The sequence below is a fragment of the Salmo trutta genome, chromosome 28 (assembly GCF_901001165.1).
Source record: "Salmo trutta chromosome 28, fSalTru1.1, whole genome shotgun sequence".
NCBI lineage: Eukaryota > Metazoa > Chordata > Actinopteri > Salmoniformes > Salmonidae > Salmo > Salmo trutta.
This window is the reverse complement of record NC_042984.1, coordinates 13892366-13905096: the sequence shown is the minus strand read 5'-3', so window position 1 is coordinate 13905096 and position 12731 is coordinate 13892366. Positions and strand designations below refer to the sequence as shown.

The following is a 12731-nucleotide window of genomic DNA, read 5'->3' as shown; positions in this document are numbered from 1 at the left end:
TGAATTTGCCTCTTAGGGTCTGATGGAAAGCAGACTGAACCAGGTTGTCGCCTGTGCTCAATTCCATTTAACTAAAAACAAACACTCCCTTGTCCTTGCAGATGACAAGCACACCCATAACATGATGCAGCCACAACCACCGTACTTAGTGATGTGTTGAATTTGCCCCAAACATAACACTTTGTATTCAGGGCATAGGTAATATCTTCTTGCCAACCAGATGCATGTCAGGAATATTTTTGTTCTGTACAGGCTTCCTTTTCACTCATTTAGGTTAACATTGTGGAGTATCAATGTTGATCCAGCCTGTGTTCTCCAATTAAATGGTTTTAAAGTCACCATTGGCCGCCATCGCCAGCAAAAGCGTTTAGGACACCTGTATCTTTGTAGTGTAAATAATGTCACCATGTGCAGAGGGACATTCAATAACTCCCTGGTCTTGGCATTTGAAATGCACTGCTCAACCTCAGATAATTGTATGTGTGGAGGTACAGAGATGAGGCACCCATTCAAAAATCATATTAAACACATTGCACAGAGTCCATGCAACTACCTAAGCAAAATAGTTACTCCCCATAAGTGGTCGACAGCTGTAAATATGTATACATATCTAAAAACAATTACACTGACATGGGGTATTGGTGTAAGACTGTGATGAAGTTGTAATTTTTTACATGAAAGTTCAGGTTGTAACACAAGGTGGAAAATTCAAGTGGTGTGCAAACTTCCTGAAAGTGCCTATTCATTATATCAAGACATATTTTGGGAAAATTCTATTATGTCCCTGCATGAATTGTATTAGAGGATGAAAATTGTTAGCCATCTATGTGGCTGTTTAATCATAGTATACAGCAAATGAAAGGACCAAAATGGAAGATATGTAAAAATATTTTATTGATAAACCAATGGGGTTAAAAAAAATAAAGTTAAATACTGCACAGCAGTCTTTGCAGTAAAAAAAACATTGCATTTCTCCAGGCACCCTAAAACAGAAGACAAAATGACGACAGCCTTAGAGACGAGGCTTCAGATATTCTCCCACAATACGAGAAACAAAAGAAATATGAATATTTCCAACCGTTATCAAGCGGTCACGGTCACTTACCTTGTGCAATGTTACTGTGTTCAACTTCATCATGCTTTCAGTTGCAGCCCTTCAGAGCAGAGTCAGTTTCCTAGGAAGTATCAGAAGAAAAGGAGACTGAGACGATATAACATTGAAAGGCGTTAAGTCTTAACATTTCATAGTTTGACTGCCAACATAAGCATGCATTACAAGGATTGCAGCATATCTTTACGATTTGTGCCAAAGGTCAATGCCCCTTGTATTACCAGATGAACAGGGGGCAGCGATTTGTAATAAAACATCTCTGCACATCCAAATAAACTGTACATGGTCATGAATGCTATACTATTCAAGTCTACATTAACTACAAGAGTTTGCGCGTACTAACTACAGAACATGTTATTTAAACTAACAGTAGTTGGAAAAGTCTCCTTACCCACAGACAGCATTTAAGCCATTTGGTAGCAGCTGCCTGCTAGTCTCATGCCTTCTTGCTACTCACTCTCCCCTGCTTCACACTGCTCCTGTCAGGCGATGGGCTGTTTACTATGACTCGCCCTCAGCTCAGCTGGCTTCCATGGCTGGCTAGCCTCAAGACTGCATCATGTAAGCTAGCCTTTGCTGGCAGGTGTGCTGTATGACAGGCGAGTGATCTAGCCAGCCAACTCAAAATCTCCGGTGCAGTTCTCAAAGAGATCATGAACTGTTGACTGAGTATTATACTACCATAACTTAATCCATTGTGACAGTGTTCAGCAATGACTTCAATGCTATGGTATCACTTTGATGTGCTCGATACATGTTATTTTCTACATTCTGTAGTATGTGCATTGGAAGAGGCTAAGGACGTCCCACGCAAGAAAGGAATAAAACAGGGCCAGGCAAGTCTCCATTGAGAAGTGGTACATTTCTTCAAAGAGTCACTGACCTAATCCATCAGTCCTGTGGATCTGTATTTGTGCTAATGCATTAAACACCCAAACCAGAAAACACCCTCCCCCTCAATCCCCTAAAAGACACTAACAAGACTGAACGACAGTTTAAAAAAAACTGAAAGGTGGTTTATTTCAACTTGATTGGTTGCAGTTACACAAAAATAAAAACGGCTCAAAGAAAAACTACATAAAATCTCATTGGAATGCTTGCTTTCCAGAAACATCAAATAATCCTGTTTGACAACACAGAAAAATGTATGAAGCCCCGCCATGATTTCTCTATTGTACACATCTCTTCTTGTAGCAGATGTAACCTGCCACATCTGTTTGGCTGAGCAGATCTAGGTTGTAAACCTGCAGCTGCCCTGTCACTTGTCTCGCTCTCCTCTCCTAAGTACTGAGTCCTGTTGAACAATATGGAACAACATTAAGTTAAACTGTGCACTGACTGTTGGAATGACCAGAACCTACGACATGAGATCCAGCATTCTTAACACTGGGATCAACAGCTAAAAACAACTACAAGGATTCTATGTATCAAAGTGTAAAAGAATGGATCCCCTAGTTTCAGAACGCTACATATTTAACAAATCCTAGAATATGCGTAAGTCTCATCTACACACGTTATGTTTCAAACAGTCACATTTAAAAACGTACCTTCTGAACATTTAGAATCTGCGTCCACCGGAGCCCCCGCCATATCCGCCACCGCCGCCACCCCCACCTGAGCTACCTCCATAACCACCTGAAATGCAATAAACATACGAAAGGTCAACGGTGGAATCAGAAAGAGCCTCAGTCAACTCAAAGTACAAATTAAGGTGTTAATTTACAGTCAAATGCTTTGACAAACTAAACGTTACAATTACATACTAATCTAGATTCTCTGACGAAGTGCCAAACAAACACGTGTTAACTGGTTGCTTAGCACTGGCTGAGTAGTTGATAGCCTGATATGCGCCACCTACCACCATATGGGCCACTGTTCCTGCCACCGCTGCTACCCCCGCCACTGCCACCGCCGCTGCCACCACCACTGCTACCCCCAAAGTTGTTACCCTTCATCGGGCCATAGTTGGAAGCCTGATTGTTGTAGCTGCCAAAGTCATTGTAGCCGTTGCCGCCACCATTGCCGCCACCACCGCCGCCGAAGTTACCTGCACACATTTAAAAAGTCACATTACTTAGCGAAGAGTCGCCTGGCCATTTTACACAGGATCAAGGATATAACCAATCATTTGTGTACAGCTCGGATAGAGTATTCCATGCATCACTTTCATCAAGTCAGCTATGACCGAGTTCTCATACTACTTCTTATTCAGTAGGCCATTTCGGTTTCTGGCCCAACGCTCTTAACCGCTAGGCTACCTGCCTACGCATCTAAGGTTTTGTATGTGAAATCTCAGGTTTAATATGGTAACATTTTATGCCTCCTACATGCCATTTAGAAGGGAAATATAGGTAGTAGATCAATACTTTAACCAAACAGAATGTAGTGTGAGAATTTGATCACAGCTTATGAAGCCATCCACTTACCAGCAACTGGTGCTGCCTCTTGTGGTGAGGCCATGGACTTACCGCCGCCAAAGTTTCCACCGTTGCCATTGCCATTGTTGTAGTCGTTATAACCATTTCCGCCACCGTAGCCACCACCCTGTCCTCCGCCATAACCTCCTTGTCCTCCACCATAGCCACGGTTACCACCACCATAACCACCGGGCCCTCCTCCATAGCCACCTATAGAAAGGAAGGTTCTAGTCTAAATACATTGCCAGCAACAAGCGCACACACTATAGATATACATGAACCCCTGTGGGTTGATTTCACGGGGGGGGGGGGGGGGGGGGGGGGCATGTAAGAGAAATGTATCCACTTTACTATAAGTCGCTGTGGATAAGAGCATCTGATAAATGACTCAAATGTAAATGGACCAGTCTGTTGCTGTGTGTCTCATGTTATAGCTCTTCTTGCTGTCACGACTTGTGAAGTTTACATACATACCCAGGAATAATAGTAGTGTTTGTCCAACAGATAAACCAAGTCTTACCATCTCCTCCACCATAACCATTGTTGTAACCACCATCTCCACCTCCATATCCACCCCCTCTGCCTCCTGAAACAGACGAGTCAGCGTCACCTAAAGTATATTGAAACAATCACAAGTGGTTAAGTACACAGGTTCAAGCAGACATATTGAGTGGTTCAGGACCACCACATACCCCGGCCACTGAAGTATCCATCATCACAGCCAAAGTCATTACCTCCGTATCCCCCACCTCTGCCATAGTTGCCGCCGCCGCCACCACCACCACGGCCTGGGAAGAAATGATAAATCATTAGTACCAGACCAACCTCAGAAATAATTAAAGATTAAACCACTTGCCATGAAGAAGTCATGGACTTACCACCCCTCATACCCATTCCTGTAGTCTGCATCTCCTGTCTGGACAACGCTTTCCTCACTTCACAATTGTGACCATTCAGTGTGTGGTACTTCTGAACTGGGGATAGAAAATTGCCTTAATTACAGCAGAAGACAAATGCCAGTGATTTTAATTCTAAAGACAGACATCAGACCACTACTTACTAACAATCCTGTCCACTGCATCATGGTCATCAAACGTGACAAAGGCGAAGCCCCTCTTCTTGCCACTGTTGCGGTCAGTCATAATGTCAATTACTTCAATCTTGCCAAATTGCTCAAAGTAGTCTCGCAGGTGGGAGTCTTCTGTGTCTTCCTTGATACCCCCAACAAATATTTTTTTCACTGTGACGTGAGCACCTGGTCGGCTGGAGTCCTCTCTGGACACTGCCCTCTTCGGCTCTACGAGCCTACCATCAACCTTATGGGGACGTGCTTCCATGGCAGCATCAACCTCATTCACACCAGCATAGGTGACAAACCCAAACCCCCTGGAGCGCTTGTTGGCTGGATCTCTCATTACCTGTTGATAAAATTGAGTGTATTGCAAAAATATTAAAAACCTACACCGATGTTCAATATAAGTTAAACAATTAAACCTTGACAGACAATGGAAACCCATTCCGTAATACTGCAGCCAACTAGGTACAAAGGTTTCAAATGTGTACATAAATACTCACCACACAATCTGTAAGAGATCCCCATTGTTCGAAGTGTGCTCGCAAACTCTCATCCGTGGTTTCGAAGCTCAGACCTCCGATGAACAGCTTGCGGAGCTGCTCGGGTTCACGTGGGGCCTGGACATAAAGGGAGAATGCATTTAGAACGAAAGAACCAGATGCAAATGAGAGCGAGCGCTACATTGTAGCGAACTAGGCCAACCATTTGGACATATTCCTGAAGTTATCCGAAACAAGTGGTGGAGATCAAACAATAACATATTTGATGCCGTCGGCAGGGTGTAACAAAATAAAGGCCTTGACCACGGGTGGTGGGGGTCGACTCCTGCTCCATATTGTACATTTGGCAAGCGTAAACCAAACAAAGCGATTTAAAAAAAAAAAAAAAAAAAAAAAAAAAACGGGAAATGTAAACAAACTATCGATTAATATTATAGTAAAACCGTAGTGTAAACTACAAAGGATACATTTAACGTCCGTTTCAAATGGCTAAATAAAACGCAAGAACAATCAACGCCATGAGGCCTGTAGCTAAGATGGCGGCATCCCCACTATTATAGCTGCCAAAGACGCTCGTGAAGGGAAAGCCATTTTGACTAGATTGGTCAACGTGCACGTTATATTAAACACGAAACGTATATATCACAAAATTGCAGGAAGATATTACTTAGAAAAACTTACCTCCTTCGACATTGTGGCTGGTAGTTTCCGATCCCTTGTTCCTTATTCGAGGACAGAAATTCTGCGACAGCGAGACGACCGTGCCTGGACAGAAAACAGTATAATAAATAGGGACGGATACGCCTCTTGGATTCAGCAATTGGTTAGCTGTTCCCGCTGAATTATATTTTTCCCTCTTCCGCTGCTACTCCGATTGGGTACTTCACAGTCAGTTATCAGCAATATCCAATAATAAAACGACACCAGCCGGGGGTGGGCGTGAGTTTAAGTTTTATATATTTTTTTATGCGTACGTTAAAATTACGTCACTTCAACTGAATTAAATGTTATGTTCTGGCAAGTCTGTATCAATAAACGTAATGTAGTATTTGATCAAGCTTGCCAAATGATACTGAAATGTCTGCAGATTTCTTTAGTGGACATCGCTAGCCACAACATTTACTTATTAAATCACAGTTATTTGGTTTGACGCCGACGGTTTCGTGGGCGTGCACGGTCTGCTATTGTGCTTTTGGCGCGCAAGCAAGTCGTGTGGGGAGGGGGGACAAAAAGCCCAGAAAAAGCATCCAGCCGACTGCTGAAGCTAACCGTGTGGTGGAAGAAAGCAATTTGGGTTTCCAATAAATTCATCCGAATTACAAAAGTGAGTAAAAACATGAAGCTATTTCTTAGCTAGTTAAAAAAAAACGTAAAGTCTTGAGGATAACGTTTGCGAAATTGCTTCGTTAGCTAACATTATCTAGCTACGTTGGTAGTGAACAGTTCGCTAGCTGGTTGGGACAAACATGTTAGCTAACGTTTATGTAGCTTACACGCTTTCGACTATTTAGATTTGTGTGCCCCTGTGCATCGTTTACTAACAAACTGCAATGAATTAAAACCGCAATTGGCTAACTAACTAGTTATTTTACCCCTATTTAGAGGAAAGTGTTGTGTTGTATCAAATAAGTCAAATATACGCATGCCGGCTAATTTAGCCGTATTGGCTGACTGAGTAAACGTTAGCCTAGCGTACTTTATAATTCAAGTGATTCCTTTTAAACGGACAATCAGCCTCCGGGACATGGTTGAGAAATAATTAATTTAAGCCAGGGTTTAACCTAGATGACCCTCGACAAGTTAACTAGTTTATCGGCTTTATTATGTTGATGACTTCATAGTGTGCGTAGTTAGCAATGGACAGCAGACCAATGTGTAACTTTTTATTGCACACATTTCTAAACTTCTTTCGACGTTTGCTAGGTTCTCTAAAGTTGGGACGTGCCACTTAACTCACTTGAGGTACTGTAACCTAGCTAGCCATGGGAAAGAAGACTCGTGAAAATGATGATGGTGCCTCAGGCTCATCTTCAGAAGAGGAAGAATTTATTGTGGAGAAGGTGCTGGACAGAAGGACGGTGAAGGGCCGAGTTGAATTCTTCCTGAAGTGGAAAGGCTATTCAGAGTAAGTATGTTCCTCATGTGATTGTGATGCAATGTTACTTTGACATGTTTTCAATATGAATATGCTTCCTGTAGCTAGCTCATTTCTACCTTTAGCCATCCATATTTGTGTTATTTGTCATCCCTTCCAGTATGTTTCAACAGAGTTGAGCAGAGACCAGGCTCTGTGGAATTCACCCCACACTTCATCGATTCACCCAAGGTCAATACTTCCAACAATTTTTAATTATGAAATGCTTACCATGTACCAACGATTGTCCTCTGTAGTTGCGCACCTTTGTTTGCTCAAATCCATACTTTTTAATAATATGTCATCAAATACAAACACTGACCGTTTCCTTGTTGAAATTAAATTGGCACATGCACATTTTTGTAGCATTATGAAAATGAGCAACAGTAATGAGCAGTCAGTCAGTGGTTGTATTTGATGAACATTTATTGAAAAATTGTGTATTTCAGCCATCAAAAGCACGCAACTACAGAAGACAAACATCAGTACAAGATAAACGTTTCATAATACATTTTTTTAATTGACCTTGGGCAAATCAAGGTATTAGCTGAATTCTTCAAAGCATGGTCTGTTTAACTTGTTGGTGGAGTTAATCAGACACTTACGTCACAGTTGAGTTTAGTCAGCTACTGTGTCTAATGTTCAACTCTCCGACTCCTACACATGGAGGGTAAACATTCTTTGGACCCTCGTAAAATGACCAATGCAGTTTTTTCCCCTCTTCCTTTCCATAATGTGGCTTAGGTAGTGGGCTTTGTGGCCATTAGCGCAGCTGCCGACCGAACATTTGAGGCCCTCCTTAAGGCTGCAGAGACAATGTAGTTTAAAAAAAGTAAATTTACTGCAGTTCTACCTACACATTTTGCCATGGCTTATGCTGAGTGACACCAATATGACAATCAAGAGACCCCATGCCATGACAAAAATACTCCTGAATGCATAATTATTTAGATTTTCCCTGATTGTCTTTATTTTGGTGCTTGTTAGTTCTCAGATCTTTATTAAAAATAAATAAGGCCATTTTCAACATGCTTTAGTCATTTTTTTAATTTTTTTTTAGTTCACTAAATTTTTTAAACTGTTGGGACACTAGTGTGTATACCTCCTGTCAAATGTCAAGCTTGCTTTTACAATGCATGGTTCTTTGCAGAAAGCACAACACATGGGAGCCAGAGAAGAATCTTGGCTGCCCCGAGCTCATTGCTGGGTTCATGAAGACCTACAAGAAGCCTAGCAGCAGTAGTAGTGGTGGTGCAACCCCCAGCACTGGAGGATCCAAGTCCAGTGCGGGATCATCAGGCCGTAGCAAGGAGGGCAGCAGCAAGAGGAGGAACTCTGATGATGATGATGATGAGGAGGGGAGCAGCAACAAGCCCAAGCGGAAAAAAGAGGTGTGTAACCTACGTCATTAATTGGTGTAGATAAACCTTTTTACCCCAAAATTGGTTTATATACCAGGCTAGGTTGTTTACACTAGACAAGATCTAGGTGCATTGACTGCCAGGTGCAAGTCTACAAAACCAATCCTCATTTACTGAAAGGGGCCTACTGATAGGTGAGCTGACACTTAAGAACCTCTTCAGTGGTGCTGCAGTGTTGTTATTGTAGGCTAGAACAGCAGCTTGATCTTCCTGGTGAACTTTTCATTTGCAAATTTCTAACCAACTGAAGAGCTCATTTTAAAGTGAAATGGTAAGCAACACCCTCTTGATCAACTTTCACTGGAATGACAAAGGCTTTGTGAAATTAAACTGTTCACTCAGTTTATGTGCTTACCCAGCCCCTCCAGCGGTGCCAACGTTTCACTTGTAATGTACAACATAAAGGTATTACTGGTCTTTTCTCCAGGATGATGTCCTGATTGCGAGAGGCTTTGAGAGGGGTCTGGTACCGGAGAAGATTATTGGAGCCACAGACTCCTGTGGCGATCTCATGTTCCTCATGAAGTGGTGAGTGTTGAGTACTTAAGCATTGTTGACCTTATGTTCTTTTGTTAGATTACAACACCATAAGAATTTGTTTTCAAACTGGTGACAAGAAACTGCTTAACTGTAGTGGTTGCTCTACTGTCTTGAAGATAGTAGTTTAGATCTAATAACTTTCTGGTTGTCCTGATTGAGTTTGACAAATTGAGTTGTCAACTAAGCAGTATACTACCCAATCTTGGGTTTAAATCACCATGGCAGCAGGCTTGTAAATAAGGATGTTATATTTATTATTTCCTTACTCTACAGGAAGGACTCTGACGAGGCAGATCTGGTGCTAGCCAAGGAGGCCAATCATAAGTGCCCGCAGATCGTCATAGCCTTCTATGAGGAGCGCCTCACCTGGCACGAAGATGGGGACAAGAAAGAGAAGGGTGCTGTAAGCATGTGAGCGGGATGTCTTGCCACGGGAACGGTCACTGACCTCTTACCCCCGACTCTGCAGGGACAACCTGGAGACTCGTATAGCCAGCACCAAATCACGCCCTATTCCTCCCCCTTGGCCTTAACCCTTTGATGTTAACTTGTTTGAATAGTCTGCATAGGTATAATCAGTGGTGGTAAATATTCCACCATATTGATCTGCAAACATTGAAGGTTTAGGGCAAAATAGAGGGTTGGGGAGGGATTTGGTACCGACTGACAACCCCCCCCACCCCATTAGTAATGACATAACAAAAACCACACAAACCAACGATGGAGAACACTGCCCACTTTCTCATGATACCTCCCTCCATGCCCCAATGTACAGGCTAATATCCCTGAATAACAAACAGTTCAACCTAGCCATTTTACATAGAAACTGAGAAGGATGCAGGAAGACTGGGGTTTTGGATGTGGTGAAACGGGTGCGCTCGCTACTGGGAAGGGCTTGTGTTTTTTCTTTTTTTTCAACTTCATGCTTTATTCTCTCACTTTGTACTTTTTGTGCAGTATTTTTTTTTACGGGATATAATTGTGTCAGGAAGACCTGTAGATTCTGCGGTACCCTGTCTAGGTACAGGAAGCCATATTAGGGTGACTTGAAGGTAGTTGTCTTCACTGAGACGTTAAAATGGGCAGTCTATCAAAGCATGGTCCAGGGACCTGTATTCAGTGTCTGACTGCTGATCCAGTATCTGGGCCACCTGGTCCATATAGTCATTGATCTAACAGGGCAACTGATCCTCGATCAGACAAGCTGGAAACGTTGAATGTGGGCAACGGACATGTTTGCCACTGGGAAGCCGACAGCCTTGCAAGTCTTAAAGTTAGTTATGCAGTAGAAACAATATAACTTTATTATCCGATTTTCCCCCTACTAGGCCACCTTGGTAGAAAAACATCTGTTTCTTCTACACTTTTTCTTCAGTAGTTTTAGTGAAACTTTGATGTTCTAAGGTAAATATGGCCCCTTTATGTAAAACTCCTTCCATGGTTTTTGTCTCTCAAATTTGCTAGTAGTGTGGCTGGATTGTACGTTTTTGTTTTAATCATCGTCATGTTAATATTTTAGCTCTTTTGTCCCAATGTTTTATTTTCTGTAGCTTTACCCTGTCAACTAACAATGTAGCTCTGATTCCATTGCTAAGATCATGAATATATTTTAGAGTAGCTGCTTATTCCTAACTTGGAATTGGATTATTTTGATTACCTGTTAATCAGTGTCCTCACATCAAGCACAAGTAAGAAAATATTACAGATGAACTAGCCTCTGCTGAGTGCCCTAACAATCGGCTGTATCAGTTTTCAGGGAAAGGTCCTGTGATCTGACCGGTGACACTCAATCTTAACTCCACCTCCACATTTATTGGATTGTTTGAATAGTGCAGAAAACCTCCCCCTGACAGTTTCTTCCTCTGGTTAAGACCAGTATGTTGGGGCTCTAGTTTCAGGCCATTATTTTATGCCTGCTACGTTAGGCTACAGATGAACAGAAGGGTCACTTCAAAAGTTGTGCCCAGTGTTTCAAGCCATTGTTATTTGCAAATGTGAATGACCATTTGATTGTTGAGTATATAGACAACATTATCACAGTAATGCTGAACTGTAACCATTCTTATGATGAGAGGTTGGACAATCCACGTGCGCTGCAGTAATGTGAAACAAAACCAGCATTGATTCGATCAAGGTACGCCACCCTGTGGCTAAATGTCTCAGCCAAAGTGCTCTTGTCAGTGGACTGTGTGGGAGACTGGAACAAGGCAGACAGTGTTATTTCATGGGACGCTTGTTGCTTTAGTCTAACATTTTAAGATCATGTCAGTACTTTGGATTATATGTTAAGTGTATTTGTTCCACTTGCTATTGTTAAGTTGATTTAAAGGAGTTGTAGAAAGATTTGACCCCTTAGACCTAGTTTCCCATATCACATCCACATATGTGGTGACAAAGCGGAAGGTCATGTAGTCCCATAAGAGGCAAATATCCCAGTTCATTTGGTGTAGCCTATATATTGTTGAGTTGATGGACAGAGTCCTATTCATCAGCTGTTCTCTAGATTTACTCATACTTGATTTGTTCCCCCTCTTGCAGTGATTTCTTTTTTAGTGAATTCTGAGTTGTCTACCCACTGTAGTCATAGAAACAACCGTTTTTTGTAAATGACAAACTTGGACATTCTTCCGTTGAGAAACATCCCTATTCTGGACACGTGTAACAGGGTTGTACATGTTTCATGTCATTAGATTTTTTTTTTTTTTTGTGTGTGTCCTGAATGTTCACTTTTATTTTGTCACACCACTCCTTTTACTTTCAAAGATTTCATTTGAAGTCATACATTTTTTTATCATGTTTTTAAATGTGCAGCATTTGATGTATTTTACCTTTTTTTTTTAATGCTCTGCAAATTTGTTTTGTCTTGTATTAAATTGTAGTAAACTGTTTTCAACATTTGAAAGGCCTGGTGATGTTTCTACTAGCTGAGTAACTGCACTAATCATAGTATACCAGCAGATGGAGCCACTTGGCATGTTACTATGGCCTTGTCAGGAAATGTTTAACCAGAAATGGACCAAATCATTACTGTTTTGCCCATAACTAAATCTCATAGCTCAAATTAGAGAGCACTTATTGGATCTTAATTTATAACAACGCAATAATTGATATGTTGTGAATAGTTGGTTGATGAATGTGTAGTCTAACTCTTCAAAAAGCGAGTTTTAATTGAACAGTACCATGTTGGCGACAGATGGGAGGAAGTATTCCTTTGATGCAACTTAATGCTCTTCACATAAATTAATTCAATGGAATATTCTCTTCCACCTGGGCTGTATGAGGCAGCTTTAGACAATGTATGAAACATTAGGAACACCTTCCTAATTGAATTGCATCCCCCTTTTTGCCCTCAGAACAGCTGCAATTCTTTGGGGTATGTACTTTACAAGTTATTGAAACTGTTTTCCACAGGGATGCTGGTCATGTTGACTCCAATGCTTCCTACAGTTGTGTCAAGTTGGCTGGATGTCCTTTTGGTGATGGACCATTCTTGATACACACGGGAAACGGTTGAGCATGGGGAAAAACCCAGC

General features: G+C 41.7%; 2 protein-coding genes across 5 annotated transcripts; one reads left to right on the top strand and one right to left on the bottom strand.

The window, feature by feature from the left end:
* Positions 1 to 872: 872 nt before the first annotated feature.
* On the bottom strand, positions 873 to 5911 carry LOC115165541 (heterogeneous nuclear ribonucleoprotein A1). 4 transcript variants are annotated; one of them, XR_003870196.1, is made up of 11 exons: positions 5785 to 5911; positions 5104 to 5220; positions 4589 to 4946; positions 4407 to 4502; positions 4263 to 4316; positions 4049 to 4138; positions 3538 to 3738; positions 2970 to 3158; positions 2659 to 2746; positions 1106 to 1175; positions 873 to 983 (listed from the first exon to the last, which is right to left on the bottom strand). XR_003870196.1 is itself a non-coding variant. In XM_029718728.1 (10 exons), exons 1-9 carry the CDS (start codon positions 5794 to 5796, stop codon positions 2670 to 2672), a joined length of 1194 nt encoding a protein of 397 aa, XP_029574588.1. In that variant the 5' UTR covers positions 5797 to 5911; the 3' UTR covers positions 2101 to 2405; positions 2659 to 2669. The 4 variants fall into 4 exon arrangements, 3 of the variants coding, with proteins under 3 accessions (XP_029574588.1, XP_029574590.1, XP_029574589.1); XM_029718728.1 differs by lacking the exons at positions 873 to 983; positions 1106 to 1175 and adding an exon at positions 2101 to 2405; XM_029718730.1 differs by lacking the exons at positions 873 to 983; positions 1106 to 1175 and adding an exon at positions 2101 to 2405 and having other exon boundaries at positions 3580 to 3738.
* A 228-nt stretch (positions 5912 to 6139) lies between these two features.
* LOC115165543 (chromobox protein homolog 5) lies at positions 6140 to 12100 on the top strand. The gene is made up of 5 exons (XM_029718731.1): positions 6140 to 6427; positions 7027 to 7228; positions 8388 to 8628; positions 9086 to 9186; positions 9472 to 12100. Exons 2-5 carry the CDS (start codon positions 7086 to 7088, stop codon positions 9611 to 9613), a joined length of 627 nt encoding a protein of 208 aa, XP_029574591.1. The 5' UTR covers positions 6140 to 6427; positions 7027 to 7085; the 3' UTR covers positions 9614 to 12100.
* The last annotated feature ends 631 nt before the right edge of the window (positions 12101 to 12731 follow it).

Bases quoted from the DNA above. Each gene is read 5' to 3' on its own strand.
- LOC115165541 (XM_029718728.1), bottom strand. The intron at 3,739-4,048 runs GTAAGACTTGGT...TCCTTTCTATAG, and splicing joins TGGTTATGGTGGAGGAGATG to GTGGCTATGGAGGAGGGCCC. The intron at 2,747-2,969 runs GTAGGTGGCGCA...ATTGCATTTCAG, and splicing joins GAACAGTGGCCCATATGGTG to GTGGTTATGGAGGTAGCTCA.
- LOC115165543 (XM_029718731.1), top strand. From the start codon at position 7,086: ATGGGAAAGAAGACTCGTGAAAATGATGATGGTGCCTCAGGCTCATCT. The intron at 7,229-8,387 runs GTAAGTATGTTC...GGTTCTTTGCAG, and splicing joins AAGTGGAAAGGCTATTCAGA to AAAGCACAACACATGGGAGC. The intron at 8,629-9,085 runs GTGTGTAACCTA...TCTTTTCTCCAG, and splicing joins AGCCCAAGCGGAAAAAAGAG to GATGATGTCCTGATTGCGAG.